The following is a 22,602-nucleotide window of genomic DNA, read 5'->3' on the forward strand; positions in this document are numbered from 1 at the left end:
CAACGATTAGTTTGACCTTTACACCTAGTGGCCCATCTCCGAAGACCTTATAAAATCACATCAGTGATCCAGTGTGTACTGAGTACACCAGCACTTCAATTTCCCTCAGTACATTTGCACTAAATATTTCAGTTCTCAGTACATTTGGGTTGAATGAATGACAGCGATAAGCTGCGAATAAACTGATAACAAACACGAGATTACAGAAGTATGGAAGGGAGGAAAGAGAGGGAGATCCTGGGAGAGCAGAACTGAAAGGAAACCGCGAAAACGGATCAGTATTCAGTCAGTGTCGTCATGTTATATCAGAAGCAAGTGCTTCGTACTTCGTACTTCGCAATTCGAAAAATAATTGTTGATAGTGCGTTCTAAATTGTAAATATTACATCAATTTTCTGTAAATATTTTTTCGTGTAAGCATGGCTTTAAATGAGGAAAAACAAAACATACTTCAAAAGAATTCTAATGGTTCACCTGTGGTTGACAAGTGCGAAGGTGAATAAAATTCGAGATTTAAATTAATTGTTTATTAGATAAACATCTATTAATAAGTGGTATGTGGTTCAGATTGTTGATCAGAGGAAATTTTTCTATAAATGTAGTAAAAAACGATTTGCATCGCAGGTTTTTCCTTATCAGTACAAGCGTCAAAATAAACTCGTTTGACAAGCTATTATCTTAATCATAGAATAATTGATAGGTAATTTCCCAATCCTGATATTAGTTAATGTACTCAAGAATGATCAAAAGTATTTCCTTTAGTTACTAATTTTAGATTATTTTATAAATAGCATTAAAAGTTCCTGGAGCATTAAAAAATACAAATACATGTAAAATAATTTATTTGTTTAATAGTTAAGGTACTATAAGTATTTATAAATTAAAATGAATTGTCTTTTACTTGTGCTCTTAATTAATGATTATCCACTGTAGGTTGAATGATCCACTCTAGGGAGGTTTCGCCTATCTTTTGAAAAATTATAATTTAAATCAGATAGATTTATAATAAAAGAGATTTGTTTTTTTTTCTTAAAATTTGATATTAAAAAAATCAGGGTTTGACGACCAATGAAAGGAAAGTAAATAATATCGAATGAAGAACTTAATATCCCACTAACAGGTTTATTCCAGATGTCATAATAAACTTGGACGCATGTCTGAGTTGATCTTTTTTTTAACCGCAAAGATAGTTCATATTATTTCTAAACTAATTTATACTTAGGAAACTAAAATAGAAACTAAGCAGAATTTAATTTTTGTTTTAAAAGTTGTAAAATGGCTGGGGTCGTGCAACTTTAAAAAAAGGAAAATGAGACTTATCAACTTTTTTTCTATTTTTTTATCAAAAGTTCTCCAAATTTATTTCAGGCCTCGGGGTCTCTTCAGAAATTAAAAATAGTGTAAAGTCGAAAATTTTTATAAATAATAGTGTCAAAATAGGGTCATGAAATTTTTCAAGTATTAAAAATCACTTCAATCTTTATTTTAGATATTGTTCATTAGTCTATAAATTATCGAAATTCCTATTTATTTATCGCAGACTTTCTCTTTTAATTCAATTTTAGTTTTTTAAATTTTTCTGCTTAAATGCAAACAGAATTAATAGAACCCAAAAGAAAACGCAACTATTTTTTATTGAAAGTTCATTCTTTTGCGTTGAAAAGTCTATTACAAAATTTTTGGTTGAGAATTTGTCTTGGTTCAAAATTAAATTATTTTGTTGAAAATTCAACAATTTAAAAAAGTCCTGCTTCTCGGTAAAAAATGCAACTATCTAACTAAAATTTTTTTTCGCTTGAAAATTAACTTTTTTATTGAAAAGTAACTTTTCTTGTGGAAAATTCAACTTTTTTTAAAAGAAAATTCTTATTTTCGGCTGGAAAATTCAACAATTTGGCTGAAAATTTAACTGTTTGGTTAAAAATTAATGTATTATGTTAAAAATTCATTTTATATAGAAAATCAATTTAACTATTTTGTAGAATATTTCTTTTGTTTAAATTTATTATTTTGCTGTTGAAAAGAGAACTGAAATACGTTTCTGGATGAAACTTTAACTATTTTTTTATGTTTTTTTTTTAAATTGAAAATTCATGTCTTTTAAGAGAAATTTGATCTTTCCTGGATAAAAATGCAACTGTTTGGTTGAAAATTCTACAGTTTTGTTGAAAATTTAACTATTTTGTAGCAAATTTACTTTTTGTTTAAAATTTACAGTTTGGTATTGAAAAAAAGAACTGAAATCTTTTTTGAATGAAAGTTCTACTTAAAAAGAAATTTGTCTTTTTTTATTAAAAATTCTTTTGTTTTAGTACAAATTTAATCTTTTTTGGATAAAAATGCAACCAGTTGGGAGAGAATTCAACAAATTAAAAAAAGTCATCGTTTTTGGTTAAAAATTCGTCTTTTTGGATTAAAAATTCAATTTTTTTCGGTATGAACTTATTTCTTGTTCAAAAATTCATATTTTGATCGTGAAAAGTCAACTGAAATATTTTACCAGTATTTTTGAAAATCTAACTTTTTGACCTAAAAATTTACCTTTCTTAGTAGAAATTTCATTTTTTTTTAATGAAAATGTAAATTGTTGATTAAAAATTCTTCTTTCCTTGAGTTTTCAACTATTTTGTTTTAAAGTTTGGGTTGAATCACTTTGCGAAGAATCACTTTGTAAATATTTTTTAATTGAAAATTAAAATACTGTGTTAAAAGTCAAACTACATTTAAAATTTATTTTTTGTAATGACATGTTTTTGTTTGAAAATTTAACTGTTTAGCTGAAAAGCCTTTTTTTGTTTAAATTTAATTTGTAAAGTGAAAATGTAGCTTTTCCAGGTTTTAAAGTTGATCTTTTTAGTTAAAAATTCTCCTTTTTTGGTCAAAATATAATTTATCTTGGTCGAAATTCCATTTTTGTTTGCATGGTAAAAACTGGTTACCATAGTAAAAATGCATCAGTTTTGTATAAAATTAATTTGTTGCTGAAGATAATTCGTCTTTTGGCTTAAAGGTATAAACTTTTATTTATTTCTTAGATGAAAAATCTTTATTTGTTGAAAATTAAAGTATTTCTTTAAAAAGCCATCTTTTATAGTAGAAAAGACATTTTTTGGTTTCAAATAAATTAATAATTTTGAAGATTTTAACTTTGTATCTGATAAATTTTGAAAGTAAAGTTCTCAGACACCCTGTCTAAGTCTATTAGCATTAACTAGCAAAACATTTCTGGAAACTTCGAATTATTAAAATCAATTAAAAATCTCTCGGAACCTTTAAAAATGCCGTTCAATATTTCAAGATAATTTAAGAGAATTTAGAAATAGGTAGAAACCTAAATTAAATATTGATTAAACCATTATCTTTTCATTTAAAAAAGTGATTAAGAAATGATTTGAGAAAAAAACTTACTAATAGTAACTTTATGGAAGCCCTGATTATTTTTTGCAGCAATTTCTTACATAAATTCTCTGATTTACTACTTTTTTCAAAATTCCTGACTTTTGAAAGCTTTGATCTTTTTATAAATTTGCTTGAAGTCTGTGAGGCCTGTAATGTACATACAAACATAATCAACTTAAAAAACACTTTTTTTCCTGATTATAAAATCTAATTAACTTTATCTGCAATGAATATGGAACCTTAACCACGCATTTTATTATCTTTAACAACAATTTGTGGACACTGGACCGTGATAAAAAATAGTTAAATCTGTCTCTTTAAAAAGTTTAAAGTTTTTCTTGATCTCTATACACGGTCTTTAATTCGAAAAATATTTTCAGTCATCAAGGAATCCAGCCTTCAAGAGGATGATTTGCTACACAGGATGAGTTTCGAAAATTTGCAAGAACGTTTGAATGTACGTAAAAATATTTTTATGTTGCAATTAATGTGCTTTTAAATAAAAAAAAATTTAGAAAAAAAGCAAGAAAAAATTCTAATTCAAGTAATAAAAAAATTATTAAAAATATATTTCCAAAACTATCTAATCGACTATAAAATTTAGACAGATTTTCAGGACCTGGGTGAGAGATTAAATGATTTGAAATACAATTTGGTAGCACAGATAGAATTAGCCAAATCAGGAAATGCATTAGCGAGGGATTTTATCAATTCAGACAAATACTGTGATAGGGGGTGAGTAGAAAATAAAATTCTAAAATAAATATACAATAAAATAATAAATTCATCAGATTATTATTTCTAAAAAAGAAGTATAATGGCAGAAATTTATTTAATTTATAACTATGATTTTAGGAAACCTTCGAAAAATGGTGATCTTCCAGACAAACAGTTTCTTCAGAGAAATTCTCTACTAACAGATTTATTTGAAATTAAACACATTAGAACCATTTACAATATTTTTATAGTTATTCTAATTATTTTGTTTATCAATACTGCCATTCATGATATTATGGAAACGGGAATGTAAGTAGAAATTTAGAAAAACTGATAATTAATTACAAATACTTTTTAATTACAGAATTTCATAAATCGAACAAATCAATTTTTCCAATTAATTCCAGAACACATCTTGGTGTGAAAACAGTAATGACCGGATTCGGTAAAATGCCAATAGTAATTCATACCTGGATTGGAATGACACTTTCCACTTTTTGTTTGTATTCAGCTTTTGCCTTTTGGGCATGCAAACGGCCCGAATTTCAACCAAAATGTAAATACACAAAAAATTCTTTATTTTTTATAATATTTAAAAACTGGAGAGGAAAAAAAAATGATACAAAAATTTTTATTTCAGCTTTCTCATTAAAAATCTGGGATTATGCGGCGCTGATAACGTTATTGCTTTATCAAAGTGCCTTCATAATTTTTCCAGCGAAAGCTGTTATCCAAGAGGATCTTCCTCCAGCATCAAGTCTTATAGTTTTGATGGAACAGGTAAATCAAAAATAAAAAATCCAAATATTGTCCAAATTTGGTCGTTGATTGATTGTTGACCGTTAAATCGAATTTTGAATGTGATTTTAATCGAATTTAAATTTCTTAAATTTAAAAAATATTTATTATTTTATCAAAATAATCTACGATAATTAAAACCGATTGAGAAAAGTAGAAAAAAATGGAATAAAAAGCGAAATTTAGTTTTAACAGGTTGGTCAAAAAACTTGGTTTTCAAAATTCCCTGGCTTTACCCTGATCTTTCTCTGAGAAATTTTTAATTTTTCCAAAACATTATTATTCAAAGACCAGTATTTAATTCTTGTAATATTTTTAACATATAATCTTTTATAAATGCAATCAAAAAATTTCAGATTAAAATTTCAATTTTTTTTGTTTCAATATAAAAAGATGACTTTAAAAAAAAAGTTGCATTTCCAACCAAATAATTTCATTTTTTGAAGGCAGATACAATTTTAACAAAGAAAAGATTAATTCTGAATCCAAAACAATGAATTTTGTATCTCAATAGACGAATGTTTGACAAAACAGTTGAATTTACGAAAAATATGCCTTTTTAACATAATAATTGCATTTTCAAGAAAATAATTACGATTTTAAGAAAATAGTTAAATTTTACACCAATTTAAATTTTCGAACAGAAAATTCATTTTTCGAACTAAAAATTTACATCTATAATCAAATAGTTCAACTTTTAATAAAAAAGTACACATGTTTTAGAAAATAATCGACTTTTAAATTTAAAATATGAACTTTCAACCAAAAAAAGTTCATTTTCAATCAAGAAAGACGAATTTTCAACTAATGAGTTTTATTTTAAACCAAAAATATTTGTTTGACTAAACAGTTGAATTTAAAACCAAATATAGTTGAAGTTAAAAGCAAAAAAGACCAATTTAAAAAAAAATTGCCGCATTTTTAACCAAAAAGGATTTTTCAGCCAAGCAAAAAAAAATCATCCAAATTGTTGAACTTTAAAGCCAAAAGATTAATTTTCTGTGTAATAGTTGATTTTTCAAACAAAATTTCAATCATGTTGCTGCCATTTTAACAAAAAAAACATCATTTTCAAATTAAGAAGATTAGCTTTTTACACCTAATAGAAAAGAATAATTTTAACTAAAAAAAAATTCATTTTTAACCAAAACTGGAAAAATTACATTTTCAAATAAAAAAATTAATAATAAACAAAAAAAACTAATTGTTGAGAATATAGTTACATTTACAACAAAAAGATTAATCTTCAATTAAAGAAATAAATAATACATTAGTTCAACTTTTAACCAAGAAGTTGAATTTTCAATTAAAAAAGATCAATTTTCAACTAAAAAAGAAAAGTTTTTACCAAATTTGTAACAATTAAATTATAAAAAAAAAATTAATTTTTATAAAAAAAAATTAAAACCATAGAGATGACTTTAAAGTGAAATGACGAATTTTCAACAAATAAAGATTTTTCAGTCAAAAAAGAAAAAAAGTTCATCCAAATTATGGAACTTTGAAGCCAAAAGACGATTTTTTTTGAATAGTTGAATTTTTAACCCGAAAATAAAAATTTTGTACAAAAAATTTATTTTTAATCAAATAACAGCCTTTTTAACCAAAAAAAGGAAATTTTAATTCAAGAAGATTAGCTTTCTAGAAAATAGTTAAATCTTCAGTTTAAAAAAAAATTAATTTTTAAGAATATAGTTCAACTTTTACCGAAATAGTTAAATTGTCAACTAAAAATGATGATTTTTCAACCAAACAGATGAATTTTGAACTGAAAAAGAAAAATTTTCATTAAACATGAAAAAGTTAAATTATCAGAGAAAAAAGCATTTCTATGAAAAAAAGAATAAATGGCAAACAAAGAGATAAATTTTACAACAAAAAAGACGAATTTTCAACAAATAAAGATTTTTCAGTCAAAAAAGAAAAAAATGTTATCCAAATTTTAAAACTTTAGAGCCAATAGGCCAGTTTTTGTGAAACACTTGCATTTTTAAACAAAAATATGAATTTTCAACAAAAAACTTAATTTTCAATCAAATCCCAAAATAAGCCTTTAACAAAACTAAAAAATTATTTCTAACAAAGTAGTTCAATTTTTACTAAAGTAGTTTGGTTTTGAATTTAAACAAAATCAATTTTCAAATTTTGAATTGAAAAAAGCAACTAATTTTCAAACAAAGAGATTAATTTTCAACTAAATTAATAATATTTCAACAAAATAGTTGAATCCTCAAAGACTAATAATTTTTAATAAAGCAGTTGAATTTTTAGCCAAAAGAAAATCAAATTTCTAGTGAAACAGATGAATTTTTCAACCAAAAAGAAGAATTTTGAAAACCAAATATGAATTTTTAACATTTTTCCCAAAATAGTTGCATTTCCAACCAAAAGATACAAATTTCTAACAAAATAGTTGGATTTCCAATCAAAAAGAAAAATGTTTAAATTAAATTATTTTATATAATATATTATTTTTATATTATTTTTAAATTATAATGATCAAAATAATGATCAAATTAAACATTTTTTCAAATATATTTTATAATAACTGAGACGAGCTTATCTAGTAGGGTCGTGCTATTCAAGAAAGATCACTACATATTTCCAGACAGAAAGCACAAAAAATTGATTAAGTAAATCACATCTTACATGTCTCGTACAAATCGTCAATAAACAACTATAATTTTTATATTTCCTGATAACCTTCTTAACTCACATTATAATCGAAATTTCTCTTCCAATCACTAAATTCTATTATTACAATAAATTTGATGTAATATTTTAAAATTAGATGCTAAAACATCAATTTATGAATTTTGGATAATAATAAATTTTTTTAAATGATTGGGAATGGTGGTCGAACATTTCGCCACCTGGTGCCGAAAACTGCAACTAGAAATAGTAGGTACAATTTTAAAGTTGTATTTTAATTTTTGCATCAAGGTGATTTTATGATTGTTTTGTGAAGTAGAAAACAAAGAATGAATACTAAAAAAAATCTTCATAAAAAATAAATAGTTTTATATTGAATTTCCACCTTAAACAGTAAAAAAACACATTTTTGAGCTTTAGAGTTTGACTGATTCTAATGAAAATTCAACAATTTGGTATTTAATTATTATTATTTAATTGAAAAAATTTGGACTAACATCGCGTCCATTGTCTTTTTTGGTAAAAAATTAATCTTTTTGGTTGAAATTCAATTATTTTATAGAAAATTCATAGTTTCGAATCAACAAATTTGGTAAAACCTATACGTATTTTGTTGAAAATTCGTCGTCTTTTGGTAAAAAAATAATTTTTTTTATTAAATCCAAGTATTTTGTATTTTAAATTAAACTTTGATTTTTTTCTGAAATATCAACTATTTAATTTATCGTTAAAAATTCATCTTTTTAGGTAAAAAAATAAAAAATTTAACTATTTTATTCAAAAATGATATTCCCGGGTTTAGAATTCAACAGTTTTAAAGAAAATTCGTCTTTTTGGCTAGCAAATTCAACAATTTAGTATATAATTACAAAATTTGGTACAAAATTGAATTGTTTTCTTTCTTTTTTTTTAATTAATTTTTGTGGTTTGAAAATGTAATAATTTGATATAAAATTCAACTAGCTCGTACAAAATAAAAACTTTTTTTTTGTAAAACATTTGCTTTTTCAAAATGAATTTTGACCGGAAATGCAACTACTCTATTTTGTGTTTAAAATTTATATATTTTTTTTAATTCAAAAATTTAACAATTTAGTTAAAAATTTAGAAACGAAAAGAATATAAAATATTTAGCTTCAAGTTTATGTATTTTGTTGAATATCAAATTGATTGGTTGTAAATATTCTTTTCTTTTTGTTGAAAACTCATATTTCCGTGTTGAGAATTCAACAGTTTTAAAGAAAATTCGTCTTTTTGTCTAGCAAATGCAACAATTTGCTACAGAATTCAACAGTTTGGTACAAAATTGAACTGTTTTTTCTGTTATAAAATTAGTTTCTTTTGCTTGAAGATGGAACAATTTGATATGAAATTCAACTAGTTCGCAAAAAATGAAAACTTTTTTTTTGTGAAACATTTGTTTTTTCAAAATGAATTCTCACCGGAATTTTGCGTTTAAAATTCATCTGCTTTGATTTAAAAATTCAACAATTTAGTTAAAAATTTAGAAACGAAAAAATATAAAATAATTAGTTAAAAATGTATGTATTTTGTTAAAAATTCTTCTTTTTTGGTAAAATCTCTATATTTTTGTTATTAAATTAAAGAAAACTTGTCTTTTTGGCTAGCAAATTTAACAATTTGGTAGAAAATTGAACTAATTTTTATAAAACTAGTTTTTTTCGCTTGAAAATGCAATAATTTGATAGAAAACTCAACTATTTGGTAAAAAATTAAAACAATTTTGCCATTAAAAAAAATATTTATAGATTGAATTTCCATCTTATACAGTGATAAAAACACATTTTTATAAAATAGGCTAAAAAACAATTGTTTCTCTAATCAATATATGTAGCGACCAATTTTATCCAGATTATGCAAAGAATACGAATAATAGACCCAATTTTTAGATCAGATTTTTAAATATTAAATATTTCATGTATAAATTAATAACAATGTACGTTGGGTTCATTTTTGCTTTGAAACAAGTCCATTTAACTTTATAACCTTTTGAAAGTAACAATAAATAGGTACAATAATTGTTTTTTTTTATAAATATATCTCTGCCAAAAAATGTGTTTCTCACCGTATAATATGTAAATTCCTTATAAAACCCTTTGTTTCCGATACAAACTTTTTTTATTATCCATTAAATACTTTAAACTCCGGAAAAAAATCTTTAAAACTCTTTTATGCACAATTTAAAATGCCTATTTAAAATCGTACCTATTCTTTCTAGTTCGGATTTTTGTCGCCAGGTGGCGCATCGCAGTTTAACCATTCCCAATGGATTTAAAAAGAAACGATATTTTTTACAGGTTCGCATGTTGATGAAGACACATGCCTTTGTGAGAAGCAATACCCCAAGGGTATTAGCATATAAACCTCATACAGAAAATCCGGAACCTTCGTATCCAGGATTTTCCAAATTTTTGTACTTTATGTTCGCCCCGACTTTAGTCTATCGAGACAGCTACCCGAGGTAAAATATTTTAACAAAATTCGCAGCCCAAAATGCTCGCAAAACAGTGGAGAATAGGGTGATTTTATACGAAAATAGGAAAATAAATTGTTTTAAATAAAATTAATTTATAGATACCATAAGGGGCCGTTAAATTGGTTAAATTCCATATTTTTTCCTTGATTAATTTTTCAATTTCCTTGATCATTAATATTTAAAAACCAGCATTTTAATTTTATAATACTTTTAACATATAATCTTTTATACATGGAATAAAACAGAATTTCAGATAAAAATGTGAAATTTTCTAATTTATTTTAAATAACAACATTTTTTTTACTGTAAAAGATGGTTTTTTAACAAAATACTTGAATTTTCAATAAAACAATTAAGTTTTTAACGCAATAGTTTAATTTTCAACCTAATAAGATAAATTCCCAACGAAAAGTGTCATAGTTTATATTTCAATCAAAGAAGATGAAATTCATACAACAACAAAATTTAAACCCAATGAGACGAATTTTCAACAAATAAAGATTTTTCACTCAAGAAATAAATAAAAGTTCATTTAAATTGTTGAATCTTGAAGCCAAAAGACCAATTTTCTCTACAAAAATTGAATTTTCAAACAAAAAAATATGACTTCAGCAAAAAATCAATTTTCCACGGAAACGATTTATCGTTTTTTTACCTGACAATAATGAAATTTCAAACAAAGAAAATTATTTTTTTTTTACCAAACAAGGAAATTTTGAACCAAGAAAGAACAATTATAAAAAAATGTCAAAGTTACATTTTCAGTTGAAAAATTAATTTTAAACCAAAAAAAGGCTTTTTTACAAAATAGTTTAATTTTCCATCCATTTCATTTTCAATTTTCAATAAAAAAATATAATTTTCTACCAAGTAGTTGATTTTTGTAATAAATTGTTCAATTTTTAACCAAATAGTTTAATTCTCTGCCAAAATAATTGAATTTTCAATCAAATTGTTGAATTTTCAAATAAATGGCAAAAGTTTTAAAACAAAACTGGTAAAGTTACATTTTAGTTTTAAAAATTAATTTTAAAAAATAAAAAAAAATTTCTACTAGTTAAAATGAAATAAGATTAATGTTTAACCCGAAAAACTAATTTCAATAAAAAGTTGAATTTTCCACCAGATACTGCGATTTTTCACCAAAAAAGTTAATTTTATATCAAACGGTTAATTTTTCTAATAAATAGTCTAATTTTTTTCCGAATAGTAAAATTTCCTATCAAAATAATTCAATTTTCAATTAAAAATATGATTTTTGAACCGTACCGTTGCATTTTTCACCAAAAAGAACTAAAAATTATGAATCTATGAATTATGTTGAATTTTCATTGAAAAAAAAAGAATCCTCAACCAAAAAAGATTTTAATTTAAATAAAAAAAACAGTTGAATGCAATAAAAAAATACAAATCTTCAAATAATTGTTAAACAAAATAATTTAATTTTGAATTTAAAAACTTAATTTTCAACCGAAAAAGCAATTGAATTTTCTACTATATAGTTTAATTTGATACCAAATTGTTGAATTTTTAAGAAAAAAAAACAAACAAATTTTATACAAAAGAAGTTGAATTCTCAACCCGAAAAATAAAATTTTTTTTACCAACGAGATAAATCTTCAACCAAAAAATAAAATATTAACAAGGTGGTTATACTTTCATCCAAGTAGTTGAATTTTCAAAAAAAAAAAAGGATTTTGAATGAAGAATATAATAGTTGATATTTTAATTCAAAAATATTTTTATTTAAAATCAGAAACTAAAATTTTCTACTAAAAATGATGCATTCTCAAAAAAATATAATAGTTGATATTTCGCCCAAAAAAGATTTAAATTTTTTAAAAAATCAACAAAAGAAAACAGTTGAAATCAACCAAAAAAGACCAATTTTCACCCAAATAGTTAAATTTCCACCTAAGAGAAAAATCTTCAATAAAGTGAATGCATTTTTAACAAAGTAGTTAAATTTTCAACCAAACAGTTGAATTTTTAATGAAAAAACACGAATTCCCAAAGAAAAATATAATTAATTAAGTTTAATTTTAAATAATAAATAGTTAAATTTAGCCAAAAAACGACAAATTTCCATCAAATTAGTTTAATTGTTAAGCAAAACAGATTCATTTCTAATCAAAGGGTTACATTTTTAACCAAAAAAGATGAAATTTCTACAAGAATAGATGAATTTTCAATGAAATAATTAAATTTGCAACCAAACAGAATTAATTTTCAGCAAAAAAAATTAAGTTTTGAACCAATTAGTTCAACTACTAACCAACTTGTTAAATTTTCAACAACAACAACAAAAAAAGAAAATTAAATTTGCAACCAAGTAGATAAATCTTCGGCCAAAATATAAAATTTTATCAAAGCAGTACAACTTACAACTAAGTTATTGAATATTTTACCAACAAAAATTGAAATATTTGATATTTCATCCTAAAAAAGAGGTGAGAATTCATTCAAACAATTACATTTTTAACTAAAAATTATGTAATTTCTACGAAAAAAGATCAACTTTCTATAAAAAAAATGATGGCTTTTAAACAAAGAAAGATTTTTCAGTCAAGAAAGGACAAAAATCAACCAAATAGTTAATTTTTCAAGCCAAGCAGATTTTCTACGTTAAGAGATTAATTTTCAACGTAAAATTTAACTTTCAACCCAGAAAATGAATTTTTAAATAAAAAGAGAATTTTTGACAAAAATGTTCATTTTCAAAAAAATAAAGATGAATTTTCAATCCAAAAAATATGAATTTCTACCAAAAAATATGAATTTTCAACAAAATAATACCAATATTCAACCAAATAATATAATTTTTACCCCGAAAAGATAAATTCGGAAACAAAAATGATGACTTTTCAACAAAATTTTTGAATTTTCAACCAAAAAGTTGCATTTTTTCCAAGAAAAATAAAAATTCTACAAAAACAGGTGAATTTTTAAATAAAGACAAATTTTCAATAAAAAAAAGAGTTGAATTTGCAGCCAAAAAGATGAATTTTAAACGAAATAGTTGAATTTTCAACCAATTTCATTTTTAAGCAAATATTTGAAGTTTCAAGCGAAAGAGACAACTTTTCTACAGAACAGTTGAATTTTCAACCACATGGTCGAATTTTCAAACAAAAAAGAATTAATCTGCCACCAAAAACTATAAAAAAAAATAAAGACTTTTAAACCTAGAAAGATTTTTCAGTCAAGAAAGGACAAAAATCGATCAAATTGTTAATTTTTCAAGCCAAACAGATTTTCTACGATAAGAGATTAATTTTCAACAAAAAATTTAATTTTCAACCTGGAAAATGAATTTTTAAATAAAAAAAGAATTTTTGACAAAAATGTTCATTTTCAAAAAAATAAAGATGAATTTTCAATCCAAAAAATATGAATTTCTACCAAAAAATATGAATTTCTACCAAAAAATATGAATTTTCAACAAAATAATACCAATATTCAACCAAATAATGTAATGTTTACCCCGAAAAGATTAATTCGGGAACAAAAATATTATAGTAGACTTTTCCAATAAAAATAATTAATTTTCAACCAAAAAGAATTTGCTTTTTTTATTGGGTTATATTTAATTCCGTTCACATTTAAGTGAAAAAAAAAAACAAACGAAAAATTCTGAAATATTGAAAGAAGTTCAATTTTATATCAATATACTCACAACACTTGCTGGTAACGGATACTTTTTTTCTTCAGGACAAAAGAAATCAGATGGGGAGTGGTTGTCTGGAATTATGCAGAAGTTGTTCTCGTAATATTTTACGTTGCATTCATTTTTGAACGTTTTTTGGTGCCTCTATTCAGGCAATCTGGAGTTGATCCTTTAGATCCTCGAACTCTAATTCTGAGCATGTTTGGCACGATGATGCCCGGAATTTTAGTCTTCCTCTGTGGATTTTATTGCCTACTTCATTCCTGGATGAACGGCTCTGCTGAACTTCTTCGATTTGCCGACAGAATGTTTTATAAGGTAAAAAAACATTTATTGGTCGAGATCTTCATTTTCGACTTACTTTACTTAAAAGTCAATTTTTCATTTATTTTGGAAAACATAGAAAATATTTTATTTATAATAATTAATGTACCAATTAAAGGGCTCGGATCTACTAGAAGACTTTAAAAAATTCGTAATAATCGAATAAAATTACAAAGAAAGTCCATAGAATCTTTTATAAATAGAATAAAATAGTTCTAATAAGAATTTCAAAATTTCAAATTTTTTTTTTTTTTTTTAAATAAAATAAAATCTTTTTTACTATTAAAGATGGCTTTTTAAAAAATACTTGAATTTTCAAACTACAAAGATAAATGCTCGACAAAAAAGTATCATAGTTTATATTTCAATCAAAAATATGAAATTTGTTTGTAAAAAAAAAGAATTTTTTAAAACCAACAAGACAAATTTTCAACAAATAAAGATTTTTTACTACAGAAAAAAATAAAATTTTATCCAGATTTTTGAACCTTTGAGCCAAAAGATGAATTTTCTCTACAAAAATTGCATTTTCAAACAAAAAATATGACTTTTCATCAAAAATTATTTTCCCACGAAACTGATGCACTTTTACCCAACTAAAATAAAATTTTTAACCCACAAAATTATTTATTCACAAAAAAGCAAAGAAGATTAAATTTTAACTAAAAAGTGGCGTTTTTATTTTTAAAAAAATTACATTTCTGCGAAAAAAGATGATTTTTTAAATCAAAAAGATAAATTTTGAAAAAACTAGTTGAATTTTCTGTTTAAAATTTTTCAATTGACTTTTTGCTATCAAAATATAAATTTGTAAACCAGAAACAAGTTTCTACGTATCGAATTGAATTTTTAACTATAAAGGATGACTTTTTAACAAAATTGTTGAATTCTCTGCCAAACAGTTTCATTTTCTTCCGAAAAAGGATGAAATTTCTCTTGAAATAAATACGTTTTTATTAAAAACAAAGTTTTTATATAGTTGAATTTTCATTCAAAAAAGATTCCAGTTGATTTTTCAAAGTCAAAATATGAATTTAAAAAAAAAGAAGTTTCTATGAAAAAATTTAACTTTCAATCCAAAAGACGAATTTTTTCAACCAAAAAGAATCATTTGTAAAAAATTAGTAGCATTCTCTACCAAATAGTTGCAATTTATGCATGAAAGATGAAAGTCCTACGAATTTTTAATACAAAACGACTCATTTTCTTTCTAATGTTTAATTTTTAATTAAATATTAGAATTCGCATCCAAAAAAGGATGTTAGTTCTCTTTTTAAAACCAAAAAAATTAAATTTAAATAAAAAGTAAATTTTCTAGAAAATAGTTCAATTTTCAACAAAGCAGCAGAATTTTCTACCAAAAAGTGTGACTTTTCAAAAAAATTGTTGAATTTTCAACCAAACAGATTCATTTTTATCAAAGAAAGATGTAATTTCTACTTAAGAAAGTGAATTTTAAAGTCAAAAAGACAAACTTTCGAAAAAGAGTTGAATTTTCGAACGAACAGTTGCATTTTATTTAAGAAAGATGAAATTTCTTCTAAAACAGATGAATTGTGATAAGAAAATTTTCAGTATGAGTTTTTAACAACTTTGTTAAATTTTCAACTAAAAACTTGCATTTTTGTCCAAGAGAAATGAAAATTCTACTGAAACAGGTGAACTTTTAAATCAAAAAGACGAATTTTCAAAAAAAATTTAGAATTTTTTTTTAAATTTGTCTTTTTGATTAAAAAATTCTTTTCTAAATTTAAAAATTCATTTTCTCTGTTGAAAATGAAATTTTTTGTTGAAAATTCATCTCTTATAGTAGAAACTCTTTTTGGCTTGAAAAATCAACTATTTGGTCGACTTTTTCCTTTCTTGACTGAAAAATCTTTCTAGATTTAAAAGTAATAATTTTTTATAGAAAAATGATCTCTTTTCGTAGAAATTACATCATTTTTGGTTAAAAATGTAAATATTTGAATGAATTCTCACCTCTTTTTTAGCATGAAATATCAAATATTTCAAGTTTTGTTGGTAAAAAATTGAACAACTTAGTTGTAAGTTGTACTACTTTGATAAAATTTTATTTTTTGGCCGAAGATTTATCTACTTGGTTGCAAATTTAATTATTTTATTACAAATTTGTTTGTTTTTAAAAAATCCTTATTTTTCGGTAAATTAAAAGAAAATTTTCTTTTTTTTTTGTTTTTTTTGTTGAAAATTTAACAAGTTGGTTAATAGTTGAACTAAAATTCATCTATTCTTGTATTAATTTCATCTTTTTTTAGTTAAAAATGCAACCCTTTGATTAGAAATGAATCTGTTTTGTTTAGCAATTAAACTATTTTGATGAAAATTTGATGTTTTATGGCTAAATTAAACTATTTGTTATTTAAAATTCAATTTAATTAATTATATTTTTCTTTGAGAATTCGTGTTTTTTCAATAAAAATTCAACTGTTTGGTTGAAAATTTAACTGCTATGTTTAAAATTCATTCACTTTATTGAAGATTCATCTCTTAGGTGGAAATTTAACTATTTGAGTGAAAATTGGTCTTTTTTGGTTGAATTCAACTGTTTTCTTTTGTTGATTTTTTTACAAAATTAAAATCTTTTTTGGGCGAAATATCAACTATTATATTTTTTTTGGAGAATGCATCTATTGAATTCGACTATTTATGATTTAAAATAAAAATCTTTTTGGATTAAAATATCAACTATTATATTCTACATTCAAAATCCTTTTTTTTTTTTTTTTTGAAAATTCAACTACTTGGATGAAAGTTTAACTATCTTGTTAATATTTCATTTTTTGGTTGAAGATTTATCTCTTTGGTAAAACAATTAACTATTTCATGAAAATTCAATTTTTGTATTGTTGACAATTTATTCATTTTAATTAAAGTTAAATCTTTTTAAACAAATTTAATTATTTATTTGAAATTTTATATATTTTGCTGATATTTCATCTTTTTCGGTTTAAGTGTCAACCCATTATATATGCATATATTTTTTTTTAAATGAAAAGTCGTCTCTTTCGCTTGAAACTTCAAATATTTGTTTAAAAATGAATTTGTTTGAAAATTCAACTATTTCGTTTAAAATTCATCTTTTTGGATGCAAATTGTACTCTTTTTTTGTTGTTGAAAATTTGTCTTTATTTAAAAATTCACCTGTTTTAGTAGAATTTTTATTTTTTTGGACAAAAATGCAACTGTTTGGTTGAAAATTTAACAATCTTCTTAAAAAGTCATACTTTTTGGTTCAACATTCGACTAGTAGAAAAAAAATTTAGAAGTAACTTACTTTTTACAATTCTTATTTTGGTGTTGGAAATATTTTCTTAAAAATTCCATTTTTTTCATAGAAACTTATTTTTTGTTTAAAAAAATTCATATTTTGATAGTGAAAAGTAAACTGGAATCTTTTTTGGATGAAAATTCAACTAGTTTCTTGAAAATTTATTTTTTTTGTTAAATTTTCAAACAAAAACTTGCATTTTGGACCATGAAAAATGAAAATTCTACTGAAACAGAAGAACTTTTAAATCAAAAAGACAAATTTTTAAAAAATATTTGAATTTTTATTTAAAATGATTTTAATTGATTTTTCAACAAAAAAATATGAATTTTAAACAAAAAGTAAATTTTCTAGGATAGTTGAATTTTCAGCAAAATAGATTCCCTTTTGTACAAGAAAGACGCAATATTTCTTCTAAACAATATGTACTTTTAAATGAAAAAGAAAAATTTTCAGAAAAAACATTTTTCACTAGAAAAAAGTTGCTTATGAGCAACAAAAATTTTAAATAAAAAGCTAATTTTGTATGGAAAGAGTTAAATTTTTAACCCAAAAAAGAATTTTTACAAAACAGTTGATTTTTTTAATTAAAAGGAAATTAGTATAGAAAACAGTTGACTTTTAAACGCAAAGATTAATTTTCAATCAAATAATTGAGTTAAAAAAATAATAATTTTCAACCATATGGTAACATTTAAAACCAAAAAGCTCAACTTTTAAACCAAAGAGACGAAATTTCAACAAAGTAAATGAATTTTAAACAAATTATGGAATTTTCATGCCAACAGTCGAATTTTTGACCAAAAAAAGATTACTTTTGAACAAATTAATTGAATTTTCAACCAAAAAGAGGAACTTTTAATCAAATATAGTTGAATTTTCTAGAGGAAATCAATTTTTAATTTTACAGCCAAATAGTTGAAGTTGCAGTCAAAAAGGCCAAATTTTGTTAGAAAATAGTTCATTTCTCAACCAAAAAGTTTTCTTTCAACCACAAAAAAATGACTTTTCTACCATAAAAGAGGAATCTTCTATTAAAAAAATATGAATTATTAACGAAAAATATAATGGTTGATACTTGAAAGGAAAAAAACGAAATTTCAAACAAATGTATGAATTTTTTAACTCAAAAATTGAATTTATATTAAAAAGAATGAGTTTTCAACGAAAATAAATTTTTATCAAAGATTTAAGTTTTTTACCCAAGAGATAAATCTTCAACCAGAAAAAAATCAAATATTAATAGGTAGATTAAACCTCAACCTGAAAAGTTGAATTTTCAACAAAAAGATCGTTCGCAACAAAGAAAGATGAATTTTTAACAAAATAATTGAACTTTCAAAAACAAAAAATTTATTTTGAATCAAATACTATTTGCATTTACAACCAAGAAGATGGACTTTCAAATTAAAAGACGAATTTTCAATAAAATAGATACATTTTTTTAAAAAATGGTAAAATTTTCAGGTGAAAAGGGTGAATTTTTTTAAAAGACCGTTGCAAGATCAGCCTAAAAAGTTGAGTTTTCAACAAATAGATCGTTTTCAACCAAGAAAAATTAATTTTTAACCTAATAGTTGGACTTTCAACAAATAAAAATTAATTTTCAACCAAATAGTTGCATTTACAACGAAGTAGTTGGATTTTTCATGAAACGACGAATTTCCTATCCAAAAATTATAATGTTAAAAAAAACTGATTTTTTTACCAAAAAAGATTACTTTCAGTCAAAATAATTAAATTTTGAACAAAAAAATTGAATTTTGAAGTCAAAAGGACGAGTTTTTTTATAAGAAAATTGAATTCTCAGTCTAAAAAGTTGCATTTTCAACAAATAGATCGTTTGCAGGCAAGAAAAATAATTGTTTAACCAAATGGTTGCGCACACAAAAAAATAGTCGTACTTATTATTAATCAAAAGAGATGGATTTTCAACAAAAGTTAATTTTTAACCAAAAAAGATTACTTTTCTACCATAGAAAAAGAATTTTCTATTCAAAAAGTTGAATTTTCAACAAAACAGTTTATTTTTTTGTTTAAAAAATTACTTTTGAAGATGATAATTAAATTTTCAACCAAATAGTCGAATTTTTCAATAAAAAATATTAAATCTAAAGTAAAAAATAGTTGTATTTTTAACTAAATAGTTAAAATTTCAATCAAAAATTAAATTTTTGGGACAAAAAGAGCAATTTTCTACCAAATAGTCGATTTTTTATCCAAAAAGAGCAATTAGAAACTGTTCAATTTCAAATGCTATTAATTGAATGGAATTTAAACCAAGCAGATGAATTTTCAACTAAACTTATAAATATTTAACTGAAATGTTTGAATTTTTATCCAAAAAGATGAATTTTTAAAGAATAAGATTAATTTTCCAACAAAAAGATTAATCTTCTACCAAAAATAACATTTTTAACCAATATACATGAATTTTAACGAAATAGTAGAATTTTTAGTCAGACCAGACAAATTTTCAACCAAATGATTGAACTTTGAACTAGAAAAAAATCAATTTTCAACAAAAATGGAATAGTTACATTTTCAATAAAGAAAATTAATTTTCATCTTAGCTGATGAATTTTTAACTAAAATGATGAATCCACAGCTGAAATAGTTGAATTTTAAACAAAAAAAGTGGGTTTTCAACTCAAACAATAAATCTTCATCTGAAATAATTGAACTTAAAAAAAAATTACTAAAAAAGATCATTTGTCAACAAACACTTAAATAATTCAGTTTTAAGTTAAGAAAATATATGTTTAACCAAAAAAGAAACAAACCTTCGAATTGAAAGATTATTTTTCAACTAAAGAAATGAATTTTTAATTAAAATGATTAATCTTTAATAAATTAAATAATTTTCAACAATAGAGTTTATTTTTTAACCAAGTAAATTTATTTCTTGCCTGTCAGATAGATTTTCAACTAAAATTATGAATATTTAACTGGAATTCATGAATTTTCAACCAAAAAGAAGAATTGTAAACAATGAGATTAACTTTTAGAGAAAGCATAATTTTTTACCCAAATGTGCGTTTTTTCTAACAAAATACGTGCATTTTCAACGAAATAAATGAATTTTCAATTAAAAAAGATAAATTTACATCGAATTTTTTAAATTTTGAGTCAGAAAAGGTCAATTTTATACTCAAAGTAGAACGGTTAAATTTTCAATTAAAAAATTAACTTTAAACTGATTAATTTTTAACTAAAATGAATAATCTTGAACTGGTAGAGTGGAATTTTCAACCAAAAAGAAGAATTTTTAAATAATGAGATTAACTTTTAAAGAAAAACATGAGTTGAATTTTGTACCTACAAAAAAATGAATTTTGAACCATTAAGATTAATTTTCTAGAAAAAAATACGAATTTTGCACAAATTTCATGAATTAAAAAAAAATAGTTTAAGTTTTAAATTGAAAATATCAATTTTCAACAAAATAGCTGAACTTTCATTCAAAATTTCAACCAAAAATAGAATAATTAAATTTGCCGTTAAAAATCTAACTTTTAACCAAAAAATCGCATTTTCAGAAAAATAGATAAATTTTCTACAGGAATAGTTATATTTTTAGTTAAAAAATCGATTTTTAACAAAGCAGTTACGTTTTTTGAAGAAACATCAATTTTCAATTAAAATTACGTATCTTCCAACAAAATTAATTTTTAACGAATTTTTTACAAATTTCATTAATTAAAAAAAGTTCTAATTTTTAAATAAAAAATATTATTCAACCAAATAATTGAATTTTCATCCAAAAATGTAAAATTTCAACCAAAAATATAATAGTTGAATTTTCCGTTAAAAATGTCATTTTTAACAAACAAAAATCGCAGTTTCTGAAAAAATTGTTAAATTTTCTACTGAAATAGATACATTTCTAGTTGAAAAATCGGTTTTTAACAAAGTCATCACATTTTTAAAGAAAGATGAATTTTTCATTAAAATTACGAATCTTCCAACAACAAAATTAATTTTTAAGAAAATTTTCACAAATTTCATGAATTAAAAAAAAAGTTAAATTTTTAAATAAAAAATATCAAATTTCAACCAAATAGTTGAAGTTTCGGTTAAAAATATAATTTTTAACCCCAAAAAATCGCATTTTCAGAAAAACAGTTAAATTTTCTACTGGAATAGTTAATTTTTTAGTTAACAAATTGGTTTTCAACCAAGTAGTTACATTTTTAAAAAGAGATAAACTTTTAATTTAAATGACAAATCTTCCAACAAAAAAATTAATTTTCAACAAAAGAGCTTAGCTTTTAAACGCAAGTAGTTGAATTTTCAAGAAAATAAAGGTAAATTACCAACGAAAAATATTTTTAAAAATTTATATTATAATTCAAAAATATTTCATCTTCAAAATACTACTTCTACTCTCAAAACTACTTGAAGTACCCTCTTTTTGTAAAATTTGGAAGAAGTACTTTTCTAAATTGACCAAAATTATTCAGGATGGCCATTTTTGTCAAAGAAAATAGTTCCCGGTCATTTCCTGGTTTTTTTCTCAGTTCGTAAACATTTTTCACGGTCAATGAAATTTAAAAAATCGAACACTAAATCTAATTGTTCCATTCGAAATACTAAGAACTGAACTGCAAATGAAAGCACTCAAAGTGAAACTCTTGAATTTTAAATTTCAAAAAATGAAGTTTAAAATTTGTTTCATTCAACAATTTTGTATTAAAATGCTCAACAATTTGCACGTATAATATGTAAGCTACTACAATTTAAAAATAAATGCAGTTAAACTGCCAAATTACAAATTTTGAACTTTTATAAATTGTCAAAAATTGAAAATTCCCTATTTAAATCCGAAATTTTAATTCTTTTCGAAAAACTCCCTGTTTAAATCCAGAATTTTAATTCTTTTCGAAAATTTACCATTTCAACTAATTCCAAGAATTAGAACCTTTTGAAAAAATTCCCTATTCTAATTCATAATTTTATTTTTTTCGAAAATACCTCGTTTTAATAAATAACCCTAATTATAATACTTTTCGAAAATTTCCCGTTTCCAAAAAGAATTCTAATTTTTGTAAAATTCCCTGTTCCAATGTATAATTTTAACTTTTCTCGAAAATATCCCGTTTCAACTTAGAATTAGATTTCATTCTAATAAAAAATTCCCTGCTTCAGCTCGGAATTGATATATACGAGGGTAGTTCAATAAGTCCTTAGAATGAAGTATAAAAACAATTTTTTTTGGGTAAATTTTTTTTTATTTTTCAACATAATCTCCTTGGAGCT

General features: G+C 23.4%; 1 protein-coding gene across 1 annotated transcript in view; it reads left to right on the forward strand.

The window, feature by feature from the left end:
- Positions 1-227: 227 nt before the first annotated feature.
- Positions 228-22,602, forward strand: part of LOC117175003 (sterol O-acyltransferase 1) — a 25,224-nt gene continuing 2,849 nt past the window's right edge. The window contains exons 1-8 of the mRNA XM_033364495.1: positions 228-495; positions 3,780-3,856; positions 4,004-4,134; positions 4,255-4,425; positions 4,524-4,672; positions 4,757-4,896; positions 9,885-10,048; positions 13,775-14,048. Coding sequence (XP_033220386.1) covers positions 420-495; positions 3,780-3,856; positions 4,004-4,134; positions 4,255-4,425; positions 4,524-4,672; positions 4,757-4,896; positions 9,885-10,048; positions 13,775-14,048 — 1,182 coding nt within the window. The 5' untranslated portion in view covers positions 228-419. The remainder of the gene's footprint in view (positions 496-3,779; positions 3,857-4,003; positions 4,135-4,254; positions 4,426-4,523; positions 4,673-4,756; positions 4,897-9,884; positions 10,049-13,774; positions 14,049-22,602) is intronic.

This window comes from Belonocnema kinseyi, chromosome 6 (assembly GCF_010883055.1).
Source record: "Belonocnema kinseyi isolate 2016_QV_RU_SX_M_011 chromosome 6, B_treatae_v1, whole genome shotgun sequence".
NCBI classification, from domain to species: Eukaryota; Metazoa; Arthropoda; class Insecta; order Hymenoptera; family Cynipidae; genus Belonocnema; species Belonocnema kinseyi.